Source organism: Amblyomma mixtum, chromosome 5, assembly GCF_055824585.1.
Source record: "Amblyomma mixtum isolate Tamu chromosome 5, ASM5582458v1, whole genome shotgun sequence".
NCBI lineage: Eukaryota > Metazoa > Arthropoda > Arachnida > Ixodida > Ixodidae > Amblyomma > Amblyomma mixtum.
The window spans coordinates 199,786,305-199,808,310 of NC_143016.1; the positions used below are offsets into that span (position 1 = coordinate 199,786,305).

Sequence of the window (22,006 nt, forward strand, 5' to 3'; positions counted from 1 at the left end):
AGTTGTTGTAGATGCCCAGTGCCTCGTTGCCGTCAGCGCTTAGAAGGATCGCTGCTTTGACCACTGCTGACTTTGCGCTGGCGGTCGACGTCGCTGTCAGGAACAGTTGCAGCTTCTGCTTGAATATCAGCCAGTTTCTTCTGACATTGCCAGTCAACTGAAGTGGTCCCGGCGGTTTCACGATGTCCATTGCTTTGGCTGCGAGAATAATCCAGCTGGGCACACCGGGTCACTTCTGACACCATGTATCGATCGCTTTATGCAGAGACGCGACACATCAGTAGCTATGCCAGAAAAGACGCCTGGTCCTTTATTGCGCATAGATTTATAGCTGCGGCTGCAGCGAGGGAAAGGAAGAAGGGGCGTTATCAAGCCGCTTACTCGATAGCCACATCTGATACAGTGATGAGACAATGGACTGAGGCTTTCAGATCACGTGTACCTGACAGGTCAACAGCGCTTACTTTTTAGCTGGCGTAGATTTTGACCCGCACTACACAATGTGTTCTTATGTGGTGGGCAGTTGTTTTCAAATGTGCGAAATTTGTTTGGTGTTCTGCATTTGTGGATGTTTTGAATTTGTTGAACACGTTCTTCAAGCTGTCAGCGCACACTGTGCAAAAGGCGGCATTTGTGACAAACTTTTGCCACTTTGCCCGGAGACCACTTTGCTGCTTTAAGAGAGCACAGTTACTACGTTGTTGTTGTGTGCACAGGTGCTCTTTGTTAGACGTTTTGCAATTTATGCAACACACATTGAAGATACCAATGGGGCTCTTTGAAGCATGGCTGTTTTGCGAGACAGCTGGATGGAGGATGGAGTGTATTTGAGCATGCATTGCTGTGCAGGCGCATTGCTCGGGGCTGCCACCAGACACGCTTCTGATGCTCGTCGTATTTGCCGTACTTTCTTTTTTTGGTTTCTTTCACCAGTAGCCATCTGCGAGCAGGCCTTACTTCCAGCGCTCTTCCTTGTTGTGCATAAAAATGTGTTATGAATTAAGGGGGTGTGTTCAGAAAAAGAAGAGTAGGGAAATCACTGGCTCCACTGGTATGCCACGTTGCAGCATGAAAAAAGGATCAGTGGAGCGCTGAGAGCACTGTGTGCAATAGAGCATCTCAGCCAACTGTGAAAGATGGTCACTGTTGTGGAGTCTTCATCTCAAAAGTGGAGGACCCAGTATTTCGCCGTTTAACTTTTCTGTGACGCGAGTGGGTTTGGAAAGTTTTTTGGCAGCATATGGTAATTGTGCCTTGGGATAATTGCGACATTTTTTCCACTGCTTTGAAGTCGGAATTTGTGCCGTTTCACTGTGCTAAGGAAACCTCAGGCAGACCGGGGATAATGTGTGGAGCGTTGTATGTTGCATTTCCCCTGTACGTGGCAGAGTGGAGGGAGGGAGGTCGTTCACCTCTCGACAGATGGGGAGGAGGAAGTGTTGGCTGCTGTGCTGTGCAGGTGACCAGCACTATGACGTCATCTCGGCCTTCATCAAGTCCCTGCGGGGCGGGGATGCCAATGGGGCGCTCTACTACCTGGCACGCATGTTGGCCGGTGGGGAGGACCCCCTCTTCATTGCCCGCCGACTGGTCATCTTCGCCAGCGAGGACATTGGTGAGGAGGCGGTCATCACGTTTGTCTGGCTGGCATGTCTACATTTATTAATTTATCACAATACCCTCAGCGACCAAGGGGGGGAGAAGAAAACAAAAACTATTAGGTAACGTAGGTAATGTAACATATCACGCACATCGTCAGTACCATTGCCACATCATGTATGCATGAAAAAAGAACACTTTCACACACACATACACAAAAAAATTTACTATCGTCCTGAGTAGGTCTGCTGATTTAGAAAATACCTCATTTGAGGTCATTCTTGCAACATTGCATGGAACCTTGTTTGATTCTGCTATATTTATGGGAAAAAATGAATTTTGAGTTTTAGATGATATCTCTTAGCGTATTTGTGCGTGGTCCAGCTGTAGTAAAATGCAGTCACGCATGTAAAAATGCCTGTGTGAGAGTGAAATGTGTTGAAAACTTCTGCCACTCAATCAAACTCGTGGCTTTAAGATCATTGTGGTCCTGGACTGTGTGTCCTAGCCTGGGCCGGTATTTATTTTTTGTCCTTTTCTAGCTTTTCAGTGATTCGCTTTGTGTGAGAGTTGCAATGCCTTTTGATGAAGGCCACCTTACCCTCAAAAGGCAGCAGTGGTTGCAGCATGTGAGCCAAGTGCACACGATGTAGGCAGCTTTTGCCAAGTCCGTGCATGCTGTGAAAAACTGTGCTGTAGTGTTTTTTAGATGCTTGCTTCTGTTGTCTGATGCTGTTTACTGTGCTCAGGCAGCAGTGTTGTGGAGTGGTGTCGCTATGTGCAGTGAAGGATGCAGGCGGTTTACGAGTGGATGGGGCCTTGAAATGCTGGCACATTCAGTTCAGCCGTCACTGGGTGCTCAGCATTTTTTGACACTTTCGTCATTGTCCATGCCTAATCTGGCTGCAACAACGCCAGGTTGCGAGACGGCTCAGCTTCGCTTTTTCCTCTAGAATGTGCATCCTGTAGACTTCTGTTGCCGACAGGGCTGCTCAGCAACAGCCGAGGCATGGCAGCATTTGAGCGCATCCCATGGCCTTAGCAGCAGTTCTTTTAGTGTGTCACTGTTCTTGACATCAGTGACGGGCCTGTCACACTAGGTCTAGAAGTGGGCCGATTCTGTCTGCATAAACCGTGTCGCCGTGATGTCCGGCTCGATGTCACACCAAAACAGTCGGCCGATGGTCTGCCAACTCCTGTGTCACACTTTGGTCACCACTGTTCCTTTCCTTCATTGTTTTATTTTATTATTATTTCCTTCTCGGCGAATATCATGGATCGGTGCGCTTTATGTTTTTAACTCTCTTCAATGAATCCCTCCATGGTAAAACACTGGTTAACAGTCGTAATTACGAACCTAGATTGAGTGTCGCCCAGTACTGAGCGGCTCTGGTGTCTGGGTCAGAAAGGCATGGATCGAAAAATAAATCGAGTCGCTCGTGGGTAAACAAAAAGGGAGAGATTATCTAAAACTAAAAATTAAAAAAGTAAAACTAAAACCAAGATATCAACCAAGAGGATTGGGACCAAAAACCTATTGCTGTACCAGTGCACTCTGGCACACGCTTCCGCACATTTTCTATTGTGCGCTCTCAGATGTATGACTGAAACTGTCCAAAGTAAATGGAGCAGGAATAAGAGAAACAATCTGTAACAATATTGTTGACCGATGATAATGCTAAGAATTGATATTTATGAGTGTTGCCAAGAAGAGGCCTTGGATGTCGGTGTGGCTTCCCATATCAGATGTTTAATTTGTGCCTGGTGGTGAAACATCCGCGTGCGGTTTTGTGCTTGAAATGAGCGCAAGAAGCAAGGTGGCGTTCATGAAATACCCCAGAACTGCGGCAGGTAGTGCGGGCAGCCGAACTGTACTTCCAATTAGTGGGCAGCCTGCAGCGTTCAGTTCAGTGACAGCACACAAGACTACTCTGGAATGGTGTTGTCCCTAGTGTGTTCTCCCGCGACACAAAGAATTTAGACGAAGACATGCAGTGACAAGAGCAGAAGAAAAAAAAGAAAGCTCGAGATGTCGCAGCGTATTTCATCACCATCTTCCAGTGAATCATCTGATTCTGTCTATGAGTGCCCAAGTTTGGAGCCATTTAAATGTGAATTTCAAGTGGCAGACACAGAGCCGGCAAAAATCACCTAACCTTGTCCGGAACGGTGCAGTCGGCAAAGGCATTGATCTCCACCAGACTAGCGGGAGATATGAAAGCATGGTGCCTACGTTGTACCCAGCAGCCAGAGGAGCCTTTGGTACTCAGGTTGATGCAGCATCATGCTGGGGAAAGTGGTGTGAAGAACGTGGAGAAGACGCAATGAGAGGCTGCAAGCAACTGTTGGTGGTAACAAAAAGAAGTTACAGCGGCTGAAAGACGAATGCAATGCCGGCAAATTCCTTCGAATCGCAAGAGACTCAGAACAGGGAAGCGTGAGAGCCAAACTTATCTTGGACCAAGTCGTCAGTGACAAGGCGGAAAAACTGACTTGGTGCGAAACGACGCTGCGCCACTGTATCATCGTGCAACACCTTTCAACCAGGACATATGTCTGAAGAGAAAAGCTGCTCTCTGTTCCGAGCAGAACAACGCTTTGCAAGTGCCTGAGAACTGCTGCAGGTGAAGTTGAGTTCACTGACCTCGTGAAAAAACAGGTTGACCATGGAGGGAACAGTCTAGAATGTGCAGCCTGGTGGTTGGATGACCTGAGAATCGGGCAAAGGCTTGAACAGTGCATACAGAAAGATGCTTTCCCTGGAGATGTCAGCATGGAGACAGATTTGAACTACATCCCTTCTATGCTTTTTACTTAGGGACAGAGGAATTAGGATGCACGCCCATTTTGAGATCCCTGTTGGATATCATCACTTCACAAGAGGCTGCGCAGGAGAGCAGCTGGCTGAAACAGCAAAAGATGTGGTGACAAAGAGAGAGGAATTGGGATGATGCGAAACCGTTGTCAGACGACCACAAGGCGAACGTGGCAGCTATGGAGATATACTGTCGCACGGAGAGTTGCAAACTAAACTGCCTCATCCTGCCAACCCATTAGGGCGCCTCTCTCGGGCTTTCGACCAGAGCCACATTATGAAGAACACTCGTTCTCAATTCTTGGCTAGGGAAATTGGAGAAAACGATGAAATTTCTTCATTTTACATAAAAGACATCTATCAGATGCAACGCAGATGCAGTCTCAGACCTGTCCATTTTTGTAGACATTACCCGCAGTCTCGCCATTTCGCTGTGGGTGCCGCTTGTGTGCATGTGCGAGGAGGAGGCGAGTGATGTCAGTCACCTCCGGCCAAGACGTGGTGCGGCAGTGGAAAAAAGACACACTGGTGGCCCAGAAGAGCGAGGCCGATGCTGTGCAGCAGCATAGAAGACGGGAGAGTTGTAGCCTGGTTGTAGTTACCCACGCGTAGCCTCTCGCTACCTGGCATAGCTGAGGTAAGCCCCTTTTGACCAGGAGGCAATACTATTGACAGAAATGGGAGCAAAGACAGCAGCAGTTTTATAAGGCATCAAGCGGGGCACACATCAGATGGGGCTGCTGTCAGTCAAATTCGTGACACTGTGATGATGGATGTCGGCAACATGTGTACACCAAAATCACCCGGACATGGAGGAATTTTGAGATCCACAAGATGCCAGGCTGCATTGGCCAGAAATTGTGTTCATACTTGGACGGACTGAGAGAGGCAAGCTCAGAAGGGCTCTTCCTTACCGTGCCTTAGTCAAACTGCGGGTGCTTTAAGGCCCGTTCACACTTGCCAAAAAATCCGGCGAGCGAAGCGGATTCGGCCGCTTTTGACGCCGAGCGACGCGGAAAGCGGCGCGGCGAGGGCGATCGGGCTGGACCCATTTCCGCCGCGCGGCGACCAACATGGCGGCGCTCTTCGAAGCCGGACCCGTCGCTTCGGATTGAATTCTCGTTGTTGCTGCCTTTTTCAGTGCGTTCACTGGCCAGAAATTCGGCACAGGTCTTTCGCTTCGTCTCATCTCGCCTCTGCGAAGATGTATAAGTGATAAACTTGCTTTATTTTTTTTTATTCAGAGTGACGATTCTGCCGCTTCTAGGCTTAACAGCAGAGTCGGTTTATTGACAGTAATGGTTCCCGCCCTGACAACCAGATGGCGCCACTATAGGTAAAGTCTATTTTGGCGTCTGTGCTAGCATACGCTGAACTAAAAGTGATAATGCGCCTGCATTTAACGTACGTAAGCATGCATACGCTTATGGCACGTAGACAGCGTAAATTTATGCTCTTTTGTCACTATATCTATGTATGCCGCTATCAGCGAAGCGGTGTGGAAAGGCGAGAAACAGCAGCGGCACGGCGGATCCGCCTCGCTCGCGCGTGAACAAGTGAGAACAGGTCCTTGTTTTTGCGGCGAGCGAATCCGCTTCGCTCGCCGGATTTTTGGGCAAGTGTGAACGGGCCTTTAGGTTCCTACTGAGACGAGGCTCCCAGTTTGTTCTCACATGGGGTTATCAAGTGACCCGATTTGTGGGATGTCAGGACACAGTGCGGGCTGCAGCGATAAGTGAGGAGCAGCCTGTCAGGCATTGAGCAGATGTTGAAGATTGTAGCGTCGTCTCATGCAAGCACTGTCCACAGTTCAACTCCTCACGGGACATTGTTCGGAGCGCTAGCAGCACGTCGACTACAACAGCGCCCCATACGGTGAAGTTAGCACAGCAGCTGCTATGTGAGCTCTGCGTCTCGACGAGGCCGTTTTTACCCACTCTGGACAAGGCAGCAATGTCTTTTGTGGGGAGATGCATCTCCTGAGTTGTGAGTGTCAAGTATGCATGTCGTTGGTAGGAAAAGCAAAGTGAAACACTCCATCGGAAGCACTTATCTTTCACCAGGACAGGAGTGGGCTATGTTACCCGATGCTAGAGCTCGTTCGGGTTCTCCACGCCACTGGTCCTTATTAAGTGTAGCGGAGTGGATTCCCAGAGAAGGGGGCAGATGCGATTAAGAAGTTTGTGAGGCAGAGGAGAGGGCGCACTCAGGCTGGTGAAGCTTGTTTCTGCTCTTCCCCCCTGGCAGGTGTCGCCGACAGCCAAGCGCTGGTCCTGGCTGTGGCAGCACATGACAGTGTCATGAAAGTGGGACTGCCCGAATGCAGGGTAAGCTGCTGTTTCTCCTTGTCTGGCAGGGCTCATTTAGGGCAGTGATGTGATTGCTTATGTGCAAGCTACTGGGCGGTGCAGTGGCGGTGACATGCTGCTTTGACACACTGTCCTCTAATCGCATGCAGATTACTTGCGGACCGGTATCTAAATCCATTCTCTAATAGAGCTGAGCTTTCCATCATTGTGTACTTGCTAGTCGGGTGTCAGGAAGACCCATTAGCAGCAGCGCAGTGGCAATAAAATGGTTTTGAAACACAATTACGATACTAGCTGGCAATGCAATATTTGCTGCTTGGACAGCCGGTTATGACTGCACTCTAAGATGTTTAGGGGGAATCCCCTGAACATTTGACCAACACTGTTCCCACTTCGATCAGTTCGCTCTCGCCCTACCATGAGCTTGCCGTCCCGGTTAGCTCAGTTGTTAGAGCGACTGCTCCGGTGTAGCGGTGGTCCCGGGTTCGAACCCCGGACCAGGACGAATTTTTCTTTAACTGCGAAGTTTCCTTTGTAGCCGTATGGCTGCGCTTGGGTGGATGTCACTGAGTAGTTACTCCCTTATTACAAACTTAGGTGGTGTATTTCTTGGTGCCTATTTTTATGCATCCACCACTCCGTTATACACTTGTAATCAAGGCTCAAGAGTCGAACTGAGATTCCAGATATTTCTGCACTGATTATGATGTCTGCTCGCTTGTTCCCTTTGTGATGGGTGTTCTTACATTGATCGCGTGTCTGCATTTGTTGGAATAACTGTGCAGTGGTAATCAAGGGCAGGCCCTACCAGTTAAAGGGACAGTGAGGAGAGCTCTATTAATATTTTTTTTTACAGCAAAATCCGATAGTTCGGCATTTCATGGCTTTGTTGCCACTTGGCCGGCAGCGAAAGATGCATTTATTTCTAAGAAAATTGGATTCCAAGTTGAAAAAATTTTTCCCGCTGCTCTGATTCAAACTTGGGATTCTCTTATGATGACACAGGACTAAGTGACGTGAAAAATGACGTGTACATGACGTAACGCAAACTCCGTGATTTCTGGCGGCCAACAGTGCGGCCTAGCAGCAGCCGAAAAGAAAGCTACCGCCGGCCGCACGTTGAAGGCATCTATCGGCTATTGCGGCCATCGCTACAGTCGCATCGTTTACGTTTGCACCGACGTTTTGCCAGCGTTACGATGGATCCCGCTCTCGAAGTCGTCAACAAAGTTCTCGCAAATAGACACCTTTAGCATACCATGTACCTTGTTACCGTTAGCGGAATACCGGGAGCCCACCTACCGCCGCTGAGCAGGCGCTGATTGGTCCCGATGCTGCAGGCTCGCGCATAGCTGCCGGGTACGTGGCGCCATCTGGTGACGTCAAGGAGATTTGCGGAAGCATTGGCTGCGCCTCAGTGATTCGTCGCTTCTCGTGTCCTAGTGTGTCTAGAACCATTCATTCTAGCAACACTGTTTTGTCCTATGACCTCATCACGCTTGTACTTGCGAGTCTGGCCTGTGATGGCGATACCTGTATTTTGGTTCTTTCTCTTTTCTACGTTACGAGAGCTTTGTTGTCAGTATAAGTGGCGTTTTTGTAATCAGGAGCTGGTATTCTGTCGATACAAGCCACCTTCAATTTCTCCTCAGTGTCCCTTTAAATGCAACAAGTATAGTGCCGTATTTACCGTAGTATTTACCCAATTCCAACGCGCCCCCGATTCCAACGAGCACCCAATTTACGGCACAAAAAAAACAATTTCAAGCTGGGATTCTATATGTGCCCGATTTCGCTGACAAAAAAAAAACAAAAAAACTACAAGCCCCACTTCTAACGTGCATGTGATTTCCGCGAACGAAAACAATTTGCAACCATTTTTATATTTTCAGGTGAAAACAGGCTGTTTATCTACCCGAACTTCATTCACTGTCACTCTTGGACAGCTCCTTCTCACTGTTCGACCACAACATCTCGTCTACAGTGCTGTCCATGGCATTAAAAATTGCGCATTTCTTGAATGCCTTCACAACCGTAACTGAAGGAATTCCAAGCCATGCTTCAGCCATCCAACTGGCCATATCCTCGGTCGAGGCACGCTTCAGCCTGGCTGTGAAGGTGTGGCAGCCATTCATTAGCCACTCACTGCAGAGTGTGCTCGAATGCGGACGACGCTACAGCTTGCTACTCACGTCGTAAACGCAGCAAAACCGAGGTGAGGCGGTTTGTCCCGTGAATTCTTTTGTGCCACGCTCGCTGACACAAATGACAAGCACCACGCCGGATTAAAATGGCTCCTGCAACGCACAAAACGACGAGCAAACGTGCTTCCATGGTCGCCAGCAAATAGTGAGCTCCCACATTGTATAATGGCGATTACGATGGGTAGCTATGGGGCAGTTTCGGTTTGTACCGGAATCCAACGCACGCGCGATTTTAAGACTTATTTTCTCAGACAAAAAGTGCACGTTAGAATTGGGTAAATACGGTACACGATTCTAGGTCAACTTGTTTTTCTTTATTTGAAAATCTGAAATGGGGAGGGGGTCAATTTACAATCGAAACCAAAGCATGCCAAGGGCGGGGTTGCCTTTGTGCTGTGGGGCTCCGTGGCCTCTGGGGCAGCTGCCCTGCAGAGCCCCGTCCTTGCACGCGTTGGCCGCTGGTGGCTGTGGATTGCGGCCACTGATAAGCGGCGATAACGCTTCTGCGTTATACTCTTAGAGGACGCTGTATCATCCTCCAAGTTTCTTTTTACTTTCACGTGCACATTCAGCGCTCAGGGGAATGTCGATAGTCGGTGGAAGGGCCGCTGTTGGGCAGCACCGCCATTCGGAATGGCAACGGTGTCGGGGAGTGTCGGTAGCTGATACAAGAGCCGACACCGCTCACGCCTAGTTTCTCTTTGGCTGCGACACATTTGATGACTGCCCGCCACGTTTTACCTGTTGTTAACATAGTGCTTTGTCAGTCGTTATTTGTGCTCCGGCCTGGTAAGCGTTTGTTTTTTTTCCTGATATCAGATATGGAGGGGTCGGCTTGCATTCAAGTCGAGTTACAATCGTGTAAATACGGTATGTTTGATGAAACAGTGCAGAGGACAGCGCTGACTTACAACTGATTTATTCACAGCAACGCACGTGAATATATACATGGCTGCCGCTTCACTGTCCAGCACGCACAAAGAACCCTTGTTTGATGAGTGCCGAACTCACAGGAAAAGCAGAGACCGTGTCACGAAGGAGATAATTGAAGTATGTCCTTGGGACCGCTGCATAAGCCCTGGCGTACTTGGCCAGTCGTAACAAAGAGCTTTGGTTTTCCGGTTGCGCATCGCACCTGTCACGCATCCAGCCATGTGTGGGAGTTTCAGTGAATGAATCAGTTGTAGGTCAGCACTATCCTCTTCTATCTACCGCCGCTGCGGTGTTATGGTGCTCGGCTGCTGACCCGAAAGATGCGGGTTCGATCCCGGCCTCGGCGGTTGAATTTCTTTGGAGGAGAAATTCTAGAGGCCCGTGTACTGTGCGATGTCAGTGCACGTTAAAGAACCCCAGGTGGTCGAAACTTCCGGAGCCCTCCACTACGGCGTCTCTCATAGCCTTAGTTGCTTTGGGACGTTAAACCCCATAAACCAACCAAACCAACCAATCTTCTATCTACGCTGTACACAATCTAGCCTCAACTCTTGTGAAAATAGTATGCAGAACACTGTCCAGCTCCATAGCAGGAGTCCCACTCGGTTTATTTCTCTCCATATACACACAGAAGAAAGGTAACTCCATGTTACCTCGAACGTAGTTGCCATTTCTTTGTTTTATTCCTCAGGGGTCTCATGTTGAGACATTGGGCATTACAAGGCAAAAAAAAATGAGCCGCTTGAATGGTGATGGTGGCAACTTCCGACCATCACAGTCTCAAACTGTGCGCAGGAAGACTGGAAAGTTTTTGTATGGGCTTGTGGGGGATACACTGCATTACGGTGGCTGGAGCGGGCTCTATTTTATGTACCTGTTATCAGAAGGCAAAGAATTAGAAAAATTTATTAAAAAGGCTAAGACGCACTACCCTATGGCGTGAGGCTAGAGAGGGTATGTTGATTTGAGCTTTTAGTGCTGAGATGCTGGAATCGTAGGAATAATTGGACAAAAGGTATCATGTGCAGTTCTAAACAACTCGAGGGCGTTAGTACAGTAGAACCCCCTTCATAGGCTTTTCACCGGATCGGGAAAAAAACAACGTAACAGTCAGGAAAAGGCAGCAGTGAGGAAAGTATCGAAAATTAACGAAAACAGTGCAGCTTTTCTTGAAACAATTTATTTCCGCAAAGTGACCTTAGGACTGTAAAAAACTGAGGATGGTGGATTGCAGTTTCTTCCGCTTGCTGGAAAGAACCATGCGTTTCTCAATAGCCGCATTGCTGTCAGCGTCGCTTTGCAGTGTGACGCACATACCTGTGGAGGAGGTCCAGAGCCGCGATGGCTTCTCCGAAAATCGGATCTGCCCAGGAATCATGCGGCTCGTTGTCATCGTCATTACAGTCAGCGGCTTCGCTCACAACTGAGTTCGCAACGATCTCGGCGATGCTTTGCACTCCGACGTCACGATGGCAGCATCCATGGCGACGTAGTCGTTGCATGTGACTCCCGTGGCACCCAGCGCATTCATAGCCTCAGTTAGCTCTTAGAGGCTGCTTACTACTCTTCATCTTCCATGGCAGTTTCCACTTCCATGCAAAAGCCACACCGCACGCAGCAGTGCTGTGCAGTTGATGCGCTCACTACAGTCCACGCTGAAGTGATGTTGTGCACAGCATCGGGCACTGAAATGGTCGTAGGCTGCTCTCCGCGTAGGCCACCCTGGCTGCCTGTCGACTGCGTTTATTGCGTCCAGCTTTTCCTCAAGGGCCTTCCGCTTGCCCGACGCTATGACGCCATCAAAGCACGGTAAAGACCGCGGTTTACAAGTTCGACGTTCACGAGGTGGATAGCCATCTAGTGGCGGCCTCTCCAACTCGTGTGCGGCTTCTTGCAGCCAGTTCCACAGCCAAGCCTGGCCAAGACTCGTCAAAAATCAAAATGGCAGTTGGCGTGCATTGCCCGGGCGGGTTCGGGGTGCCCGGTTGCAACCTATCATGTGGGGACGTTTTCTCAGCTACAACATAACAGCGTGGTTCCCAATACATTGGATCCTATGGAAGCTATGCCGGGACCCGAAGAAAACAATATAACAGCCGGGAAAACGCAGCAGTGAGGAACGTAACAGCGGGGTTCTGCTATGGTGTGGGTCAAAGATAGCATTAGCATACTCCAGCTTGGGTCGCACAAATGTTTGGAAAGCAGGTTGTTTGATAGGGGGAGAAGCTAGGGCAGGTTGCGGTGTACATAACCTACAGCACGGTTAGCAGAATTTATTACACGGTTAACATGACATATCCAAGTTAGGTCACACGAAATATGCACACCAAGATATTTAAATGATTCATTTTCTGCAGTTTGGATGTTATTAATCAGGCACAACATACTTAGGACGATGGTGAATGGGCATGAAGACAGTTTTAGAGATGTCCAAGTGTTGTACCAATCCTGTATGCGAATAAGGTCATTTTGTAATATGAAATTGTCATTGAGGTTTGTTATTGCTCAATAATCATCGGCAAAGAGGGATGAAATGCTGTAAGGCAGGTCATTAGTGTATATCAAGAGGGGGAGGGGCCCAAGCATGGTGCCTTGTGGTGCGCCTGAAAGCACGTTTGTTAAAGGGGCTGCGTAACGCTGCTTGGGGGGGATACCGGCTATACTTCAGGTGGATTCTTTATGTCACACAGATGCTGACTTAAAAAGAATTACACGAATCGATGCACAGGAACGGGAGTTATTCAATGAAGAAATTTCAAGATACAAGCAAACAAAACGCTGCCCTCAACTCGATTTTGGCGGGGCTTCCCACTCCTATTTCGCTCTCCCAATGACAGCACCTGGCGCAACCAATCAAAACAGCCAGCCAGAGCACGTCGCGGAAGTTTGCACTCCATGGTTGCCTGCTCTCTGTAACTCGTTCTTGCTGAGACTGGCAGCGTCGTTTCCATGCCAGAGCCCCTGGTGGTGTATTTTTATTTTACTTGCTTTGCAGGGCTTTTATTTAAGACAGACAAGTTGTTTTTGTTGATCTAATATAAAACATCGACAGGTGACAAAATGTTCCATTTATTCACACAATTTGCAGTATATTTATTGTTTGTTCAATCATCAAGCTCGTGCCAGGTGATGTCATATCTGCTGCTAAAACCCGCCACTGTGTGGGGACACCATCAGAGCCATGAATTTGTTTTGGGGAGGACATTAAAATATTAAAAAACGGGGTATTACCGACGCTAATAGCACCGTTGTAACTCACTGTATGCGATCAACGGGCAAAACAGTCAACTAAGATTGTGTTTCGGGGCCCCTTTAATGACAAAGAATGTGAGTTGGCAGATACGAACTGCTGGCTTTCGTTAAAAATCCTCCAATCCTGCTTAGAACACTCGGATGCCTGTAAGAGGCGGGAAGCTTATCAAATGCTTTTTCGAAATCTAAAAATATCTGGTCACTTGGGGTGCTGCTAAGTTCAGCTGCAAGTCGCGCAGAAAAAGAGCAAGTTGAGTGTCACAAGAATGATTTCTGCGAAAACTGTGCTGACATGGATGGAAAAAATTGTGGATGCTAGGAAGTTAGCATTATGCTATAAAATATGTTTCATTATTTTACAAGAGATGCTTGTTATCGACATCGGGCGATAGTTACTTGGTGATGAATGGCTTCCTTTCTTCAAGCCTTCGATAAAGTCAGTCATTCTCTTTTACTTTTAAAACTGACCCAACTTAACATTGACCCTAATGTACTCAATTGGATTCGTGCCTTTCTTAGTAACCGTACTCAGTTCGTCTTCGCCAATAACCACGACTCATCACCAGTGCCAGTACATTCAGGTGTGCCCCAGGGGTCGGTTCTTGGCCCGTTATTATTTCTAATATACATCAATGACTTACCTTTAAAGGTTTCATCTAACATGTGCTTATTTGCTGACGACTGCGTAATTTACAAAGTAGTTAATAACACTGATAATATTATTCAGCTACAGACAGACTTAAACAAAACTTATGACTGGTGTCAATCGTGGAAAATGGAATTAAACATATCTAAATGCAAATGCATGCGCGTAACCCGTAACCAGCAAACGAGCCCAGATTATTTTATTAACGACACTCAGCTGAATCCAGTCTCGTCTTACAAGTATCTTGGCGTTAATGTTTGTTCTAACCTTTCTTGGAAAGCTCATATCAGGTTCATTACTTCAAAGGCTAACCGCATGCTAGGGTACGTCCGCAGGAATTTTTCATCCTCTCCACCTTCATTGAAAATGCTACTGTATACTACACTCATTCGTCCGCAACTAGAGTACGCATGTTCAATTTGGGATCCTGACACCATCATATTAACAAATGAACTCGAGGCCGTGCAGAATCGAAGCGTCCGTTTCATCGTTGGAAACTACCATCGCACTGCCAGTGTAACAAAAATGAAATCTAATCTTAAACTCCCCTTACTCTCCACTCGCCGTAAGCTATCACGCATTTGCCTCTTGCATAAAATTTACTATCACAATCCTTGCCTGAAAGCCATCTGTGTAAAGGCACCATCTTTCATCTCACCTCGCATAGACCACAATCAAAAAGTAGCTGTTCCACACTGCCGCACAGTGACCTGCTCTAATTCCTTCCTCCCTAAAACATGTCGTGACTGGAATAATCTTTCACCCACAGCCACCTGTGTTAGCGACACTGCGCGTTTTAAAAGCAAATTACTCGCACTGTTAGAATCAGACCAATTGTGATATGTTGTTTACTCATATATAGACTACATAAGGTTTCTTTTTTTGTAATCCTTTTACTTATTTCTTTTTACTCCTGTACTTTTGTTCTCAATGTTTTCGTCATCTGTCTCTAGGATCTTTCAATATTGTTCGTATGTATAGCCCTGTTTTTGATCTATGTATTGTTTTATTTTCACTGTCCCACCCCCTCTGTAATGCGAAAGCCCTGAGGGTAAAATAAATGAAATGAAATGAAAAGACTCGGATAACCTTGCCTACCTTCCAGTCATGCAGTACTGAACTGGCGTTGAGTGATTCTTGGAAAATGAGGGATAAAAACAGACTGTACACATTTTTAGTATTTTTTAGCACTTGAGCGTTGATACCGTCCACACTGGGGGATGAAGAATTCTTCGATGATTCAATTACTTTGACAGTGCCGATGAGATCAGATGTTGTATTTTGCATGAGAGGATGTGCAAGGTGTGGAGATTCGGGAAAAGTGTCAGCCAGTTCATGAGTGACAACTGAACTAAATGTTGTATTTAGAAGACCTCGGTCTCAGGAATTGGATGTTCAGAGCTGTTACAAATTGAAATCTGGGTCAGGGGATTAGGGTTAGTGGTTTTCCAAAGCCGCTTTGGGTCAGTCGGCAGCATGGAGGGTAAAGCAGCAGAAAAGAACTGCCGTTCAGTTTGAGCAGCTGACCTGTTGTATTCTTTTGCGACATTGTAGTACTTCTGCCATGTGGAAGGAGAGCTGGACCATTTGGCTGATCGAAAAAAGGCGTTTCTTTCTTGTTATTTAGTTGTTTGAGGGATCATGGTGATGTTATTCATTCTCTTATTGTAATGGTGGGAATGTAAAGGCGTATAAGCTGATGCATCTCTGATTTGAAAAGCAGCCCATTCGACTCGAGAGCATTAAGTGGAAAGTTAGCAGCGAAGGTAATGAAGTAGTCCGATAACTGTCGGTGTTGCCATGCCGGCCTTCAGTAGCTCGTGGATGCGCCTTCCACGCGGATCGCAGCTTCTGTCTGATGGGGAAAGGACGTGTAGAGTGCTTCTGTGAAGTCGTTTTCCTTTGCTTCCACTCACTGGCTGTGGCTGGCCACAGCTCGTCAGCACTGAAGGCTCCCCTGGTACAGGCTTTCCCTCATTGCGCCCCTTTCGGAAGTACAGCACATTCTTGAGGGAGGACTCTGCTGTGTGCACACGTCTTGTTGAAAGTAAAAGCACTCTTCTCATCATTGAATGCTCTGCCAGAGGTGGATGTCCAGAACTAGTCGGCTGAGTCCCTCTTTGCTCATGGCTTCCCAAATGTTGACTGCACACCGAATGCTACTGAGAATTTTGGAAACGTAGCCAGGCTTGTACCTACACCACGAGGAGGATTGAGATGTGTAGATTAGAGATGCACTGAAGAGGAGTCTGAACTCGTCTTTTTGCTGCGGGAACTCGATCTACACATTCCTAGCATTCTTAGAAACTGCGACTTATTGCCCTGTGTGGCCGATTTCCCTAATTAAATCGAATTAACATCCGGCTTCCGCCTTTTTTTTTTTTAATTCTCCCCGTACAGTGGGCGGAGTCGAGCAACATGTGGAGTGCCTTTCACCCAGTCCTGTGGTGGCTTGCTGCTCTGCCATCGGCGGACTAATACGTAGTATTCTGTAGAAGCAAATAGTCCGCGCATATTTTTATTTCTGCGGGCTTATTTTGTGGCTATGTTACCTGCAAATGAAACTATTTATTCACGGAAACCTAGAAAACAAAATAAAGCGAAAGCAAAGCCTCCACGGAGCTGGCTGAAAGGCACCCCACGTGTTGGTTGACTCCGCCCACCGTACGAGGGAGAATTAAAAAAATAAAGGCGGAAGCCGGACATTAATTCGATTTAATTAGGGAAATCGGCCACACAGGGCAACAAGTCGAAGTTTCTAAGAATGCTCGGAACGTGTAGATCGAGTTCCCGCGGCAAAAGGACGAGTTCAGATTCACTTCACTTCACTTTATTACCTTGAAGACCCCCAGTTAGGGGGTATGACATAAGGGGTGGGTACAGATAGAATCAAATATGGCAGTTATACAATTCAAGAATGAGGACGGACAGGCGGTTGCAGCGGCGCCGTGTGGAAGGCCGTTCCAGTCTTGGGCTGAGCGAGTGAAGAATGATGCAGCAAACGTTGTGGTGTGAGTCTGTCGATTCCTCTTCAGTGCACCTTTGAGAGAGTGTGCTGCAAGCCAGTGCAGGAGAAAGCCTGTGGTGCCACCGAGGCCAGAACGTGGATTCATCACAGAAGGCCCCGTGCAGAGTGCTGTGCTGCTCCTCCTCCTTCGCTTGCTTCCAGGTTGAATGGAATTTTTTTGGGTGCAGCTCTGTGGTCTGCGTGCGGACACCTTAGTCGCGCTTTAAGCTGCCAAACCAATGGAGCAAGAGCCTGGAAAGCAGAGGGAAGGTGCATAGCTGCCCTCTTGGGACAGTGGGCACCTCATTTGTGACAGATGTACGCTGCATGCATTGGCATTGACAAAGTTTTGCCATTTTAAGGAAAGAAAGTGTGCATAACTGGCTCCCTGGGTCAGCGGGCGCCTGAATCACGAGAGAGAGATGTGGGCTGCATGCTTTAGCGCCGACAGCGGTGAGCATACTTTTGCGATCGGCCATTAACTGCCAGCTGCCAGGGTGGCAGGGTGGATGGGGACTCTAATGGACATATAAAGAAAAACAGGAATTTCTTGCCACTTATGCGCGAGAACATCCCATTCCTCTCACTCGTAACACCTCCCACAGCTGTGACAACCTCACGAAATACTTGCACAGACCTTATCTTTGAGAACCAGGCATTGGTGCAGCAAGTTGAGCATATATCCATCTATTTCTCCATCATGACAATCGAGAACGGTTAGTGGAGTGTTTCTTGAAGAAAGAATGTGTGAAAAATTGTGTGAATATGTGTGAAAGTTTTCTGTTCTATATACATGTCTTGCTCAAATTCTTAGCCTTGCTCTATCGAAACGCCGAAGCAGCTGATGAGCTGCACTCAAATTTCGCATTAGGAAGTAACGTAATCATTCGCAATTTTTTGTGAACATACAGGGTCTGTTCTGAAAGTAGTAGGACTGGTTTTTTCCTGGGCGAACGGGCGGACGAGAGGTGGTTTGCGCGTGCAGGATCGTTGAAGGGGGATATTGGGAATGCTGGGGAAAATCGGCAGTCGGCTCTCGGCCGTTGAAGAGAGGAGGTCGCTTGTACTGTGAACCCCTGTCGAAACGTCTCGTCACGCAGAATCGTCAAGCGTTTACTGGATCAGCGATACGCAATCAAATTTTGAGTAAATCTTGGTAAAACGGGCAAAGAGACTAACAAAATGATGAAGGATGCCTACGGTGACGCTTCCATGGGTAGATCAGGTGTTTTTTGAGTGGCACAAGCTTTTCCGAGAAGGTAAGGAAAGAGTGGAGGAAGACGACCGCTCCAGACGCCCTTCGACCAGCAAGACCAACGAAAATGTGTAGCGAATGAAACATTTACTTAACAGTGATCGTAGAATGAGTATAAGAATGATTGCTGATGACTTGAGCATTCCTCAAACCCAAGTTTTTGAGATCGTGGCAGAAAACTTATCCATGAGGAAAGCGTGCGCGAAGTTGGTGCCGAGAGTGTTGTCAGAGGAGGAAAAGGCCAACCGGTAGGATCTTCTTCATCATGTGAATGAGGACCCCGATTTTTTGTCCAGCACAAGGTGGCAACGCTGCCTCAGCCCCCCTAGAGCCTCGACTAGGCCCCGCCAGACTTTTCTCCATTCCCGAGAATAAAATCGACGCTCGAGGGGAAACATCACGGATCGGTACAGGTGGTTCAACAGGCCGTGACGAGGGAGCTAAACAGCATTCCGGTCCAGGCAATCCTGGAGGCGTACGAAAACTCTAAAACTCATTGGCAGCAGCGTGTAGGTGCGGAAGGGTGCTACCTTGAAAAATTATAATCGTTTGTACTATTCTCTTGAATAAATTTTGTTTAAAAAATGAGTCCTACTACTTTCAGAACAGACCATGTATATGCAGAGCAAGTTTGAAATGTTTGGATCCCTAGCTAAAGGATGTAGTTGGGATCCACGCAAATCATATCTAGCGAAACTAAATGTGGGCATAAGAACAAACTATTTACATTACACATGATGAAGGTTATTGCGTTCAAACAGAAAGTTGATATCTACTTAACCAATACAAATGCAAAGTCTGTACACAATCCGGCATAGAAAGAAAAACAAATTGAACAGAAAGTACAAGGTCATCACTCTGATTTATTTGCTTTTTTGACATGACTGAAAAATTACGGCTTTGCTTCATGACCTCTGTAAGGGCCTTCCACAGCTTCGTCCCCACATGAGCTATGGTCCTTTCTCCGTAGACATTTTTTGTCTTCGGAACAAGGAAATTTCCCTGTGTTGTGTTGCGAGTGCGATGTAATGGGAGAGTGCAAAAGGATGAGTGTAATGGGTAATTGTCCACCCATACCGTCAGTAGAGTCATGTATTCAATAAGTGATTTTAGTGGTTCAATATTCATGTATTTAACAAGAGCAGCAGTGTGCGAGTTGTAGTTCAACTGTATAATGAACCGAATTGCCCTTTTTTGCAGAACCCTGAGTGGCTGCAGATATGATTTGTAGGTTTGACCCTAGTATTCAATGCAATATGACAATTGGCTGTGGAAAATGGCAGAATAAATTATTCTGATTGTGTCTTTGTCAAAGTACTCACGGCATTTATACAGTGCAAAGTGTGCAGCATCCAACTTTTTAGAAAGTTCATAATGGGGAAAAACAGCGCACCCTTGAGACACAGACTGAGCACGCTATCTTGCTCACTCCATGTCTTAAGGGTGCGCCGTTTTTTTTTCAGAATATGACTTACCAACTACCCCGTTCCACCACCCTTTTTAGAAATGGTCTCAATGTGGGCCTTCCAGTGCAGGGGCTTCCTTAATTTATTTGGGCGTTTTGGACTGGGTTGGCGATTGCTGCGGCAAAGATGAGAAAGTCAGACTTCTCCGAAAGTACCAACTAGCCCAGCAACTTGCTCTTCTGAACTTCATGCATTGGCATTCTCAGGACCAAGTCGCATCTCCCACTTGGCTGTCTCTCAGTGAGGCGGCATATCAACATCGATGAGCACTCTCTTCTGTATTGATTGAAAAGGGACAATTTCCACTCTGCCATCGATGGGCCTGCAATGCACTCATTGGTGCGTAAGGGATTGACACCGGACTTTTGCAACGCTAGTCACATTAGCACTTCGCAAAGTGGAAAGGAATCGCGATTCATGAGCTCTCCAGAGCGAAAAAGGCTGAAGCCGTCACCTTCGCTTGTTTTCAAAAAAACCGGGAAGACGAAGCTTGAAAGGTACGACGACACTTTCACTCTCGCTGCTCTGAGGTGCAGAGCGCATCATTGTTATATGCGCAACAAAGTGCCAACTGCCGCAAAGCTACGGAAGGACGTAGTAAATGACGACTCCGATATGGATATGCTGAACATAAGTGTCCGTACGTTGCAGAGGATACTAAACGATATCGGGGATTGCGTTCCGAAACTGCAAGCGGAACTCTTCCCTCCTGTAAAGAGACGACATCATCGTGTGGCGATGAAAGTACCTCCGGACGATCCGGGAAATGAGAAAGAAGCAGAGACAAGTACGCTTTTTGTTGCATATTGTTGGACATATAACTGCATGCATTATGTGATAAGACAAGTATTGTGTAATTGCAGAATTGTAAGACAGTTACAATGGAAAAGCGCGCATTGCAATGTCGGAAGCAGTTCGGATTGTTGGGGTCGCCACCTATGAACTTAATAGTGGCGCCCTCTTAAGCTGAAGCGCAGCTAGGGGGTTTGGGAATAAATCACTCTTGTGTTTGGTCCTGGAGCGGAGTGGTCGTCTGGCTCTCTTCTTTCTCACGGCCTCCCGGCACGACAGCACGGGAACGCCCACGCAACATGGTGTCAGAAGTGACAGCAGCGTGAAAAACCAGTCTTAAAAGCAGCTCGCAATGACCGCCAACAGTGAACAGGTGCTCCCGGAAAGCGCCCAGCAGGCCCAGTGGCTAGGCCTCACTCTGCAGCCGCCAGACGCGTTCGACTTCTGCAACCCTGCAAGTTGGTCTTCATGGAAGTCTCGCTTCAAGGACTATGCCGCTGTCTCCGGACTGCGGGAAGCTCCGCAAGACGTGCAAGTACGTACGCTTCTGTACTGTATGGGCCCGGAAGCTCGCTCGCTGCTAGACACCTTTTCACTCGACGCTGCCGAGTTAGCCTCCTACGACGCAGTTGTCAAACGCTTCACGGAGCACTTCGTGCATCCCTGTAGTGAGCTCTATGAGGCGTCTCGCTTTCACAAGCACGTTCAACAACCTGGTGAGAGTGTCGACGCATTTTACGCCGAACTGTTCAAGTTAGTCAAACGTTGCAACTACCCGTCACCGGCGGTAGAAGAACGCTTGGTCCGGGACAGGTTTGTTGTTGGATGGCTCGACACGCGTCTCTCCGATAAGCTTTGCTGCTCCCTGAAGCTAACTCTAAAAGAAGCTTGGATGCAAGCTCGTCAGTCCGAGGACGCGGACAAGGAACGTTCACTCGCACAGGCCACCTCGCAAAGCATGGTCAATATTGATGCTGCGACTCAGAAGTTTTCGCGACGGCCGGTCGACGACAGAGCACGCTCAATGGACGCGAAGTTGGAACGCTATCGTGACATTCCGGTCTGTTTCTTCTGCGGCCGCGCATATCATGCACGCTCAGAGTGCCCGGCAAAGAGCTCTATCTGCAACAGCTGCGGCAAGAAAGGTCATTTTGCTGAAGTTTGCCGCTCCAGGAAGTCGAGGCAGGCCAAACTCAATGCTATCCAAATGCATGCTCTCGAGACGCCAGCTAAAGCCAAGTATGTGGATATCGCAGTCGACAACTACACAACTCAGTTCAAAGTAGACTCGGGTGCCGAGGTTTCCGCAGTTTCAAGTGACTTCCCCGGAGTCCCGGCGGAGCTCGCCAAGGTAGACGCTATTTTGACAGGGCCCGGTGGCCAACCTCTGCGTGTACGGGGTTCGTATTTGGCACAGCTATCTTGGCAAGGGAAGACCAGTTCCCAGCGTATTTACGTCATTGAGGCACTTTCAGTACTTTAACTGGGTCTACCAGCCATCCAAGCTCTTCAAGTTGTGAAATTTTTGGGTACTGTCAACACTCCTCAGCCAACGCTTCATGCGGAACTGTTCCTTGGCCTCGGCACGCTCAGAGATGAGTACACCATTCGCTTGAAACAAGATGCTGTGCCGTTCTCACTCAGTGCACCTCGACGGATACCAATCCCGCTGCGTGAAGTTGTTCGCTAAAAACTTGAAAAACTCGAAAGCGGCGGCGTCATTCGCCG

At 47.9% G+C, this 22,006-nt stretch overlaps 2 protein-coding genes across 12 annotated transcripts in view; both read left to right on the top strand.

Annotated features, from left to right (window-relative positions):
- LOC149345410 (ATPase WRNIP1-like) overlaps positions 1 to 22,006 on the top strand; it is a 76,341-nt gene that overhangs the window by 40,943 nt on the left and 13,392 nt on the right. For 4 of the 11 annotated variants that reach the window (XM_089546625.1, XM_089546623.1, XM_089546626.1 and 1 more), the window contains 2 exons: positions 1,460 to 1,615; positions 6,662 to 6,741. The exons of 2 other annotated variants lie outside the window; for them this stretch is intronic. In XM_089546625.1, coding sequence (XP_089402751.1) covers positions 1,460 to 1,615; positions 6,662 to 6,718 — 213 coding nt within the window. In that variant the 3' untranslated portion in view covers positions 6,719 to 6,741. Of the gene's footprint in view, positions 1 to 1,459; positions 1,616 to 6,661; positions 6,742 to 8,615; positions 8,777 to 22,006 lie in introns of those variants that run through there. 5 more of the 11 variants (XM_089546621.1, XM_089546627.1, XM_089546629.1 and 2 more) reach the window with 2 other exon arrangements.
- LOC149345411 (uncharacterized) lies at positions 16,542 to 21,779 on the top strand. Its single transcript, XM_089546634.1, has one exon. The coding sequence runs from the start codon at positions 20,631 to 20,633 to the stop codon at positions 21,759 to 21,761; it is 1,131 nt and encodes a 376-aa protein (XP_089402760.1). The 5' UTR covers positions 16,542 to 20,630; the 3' UTR covers positions 21,762 to 21,779.

What these genes read in the sequence shown, in the direction of transcription:
- LOC149345411 (XM_089546634.1), top strand. Translation starts at nt 20,631, where the DNA reads ATGACCGCCAACAGTGAACAGGTGCTCCCGGAAAGCGCCCAGCAGGCC.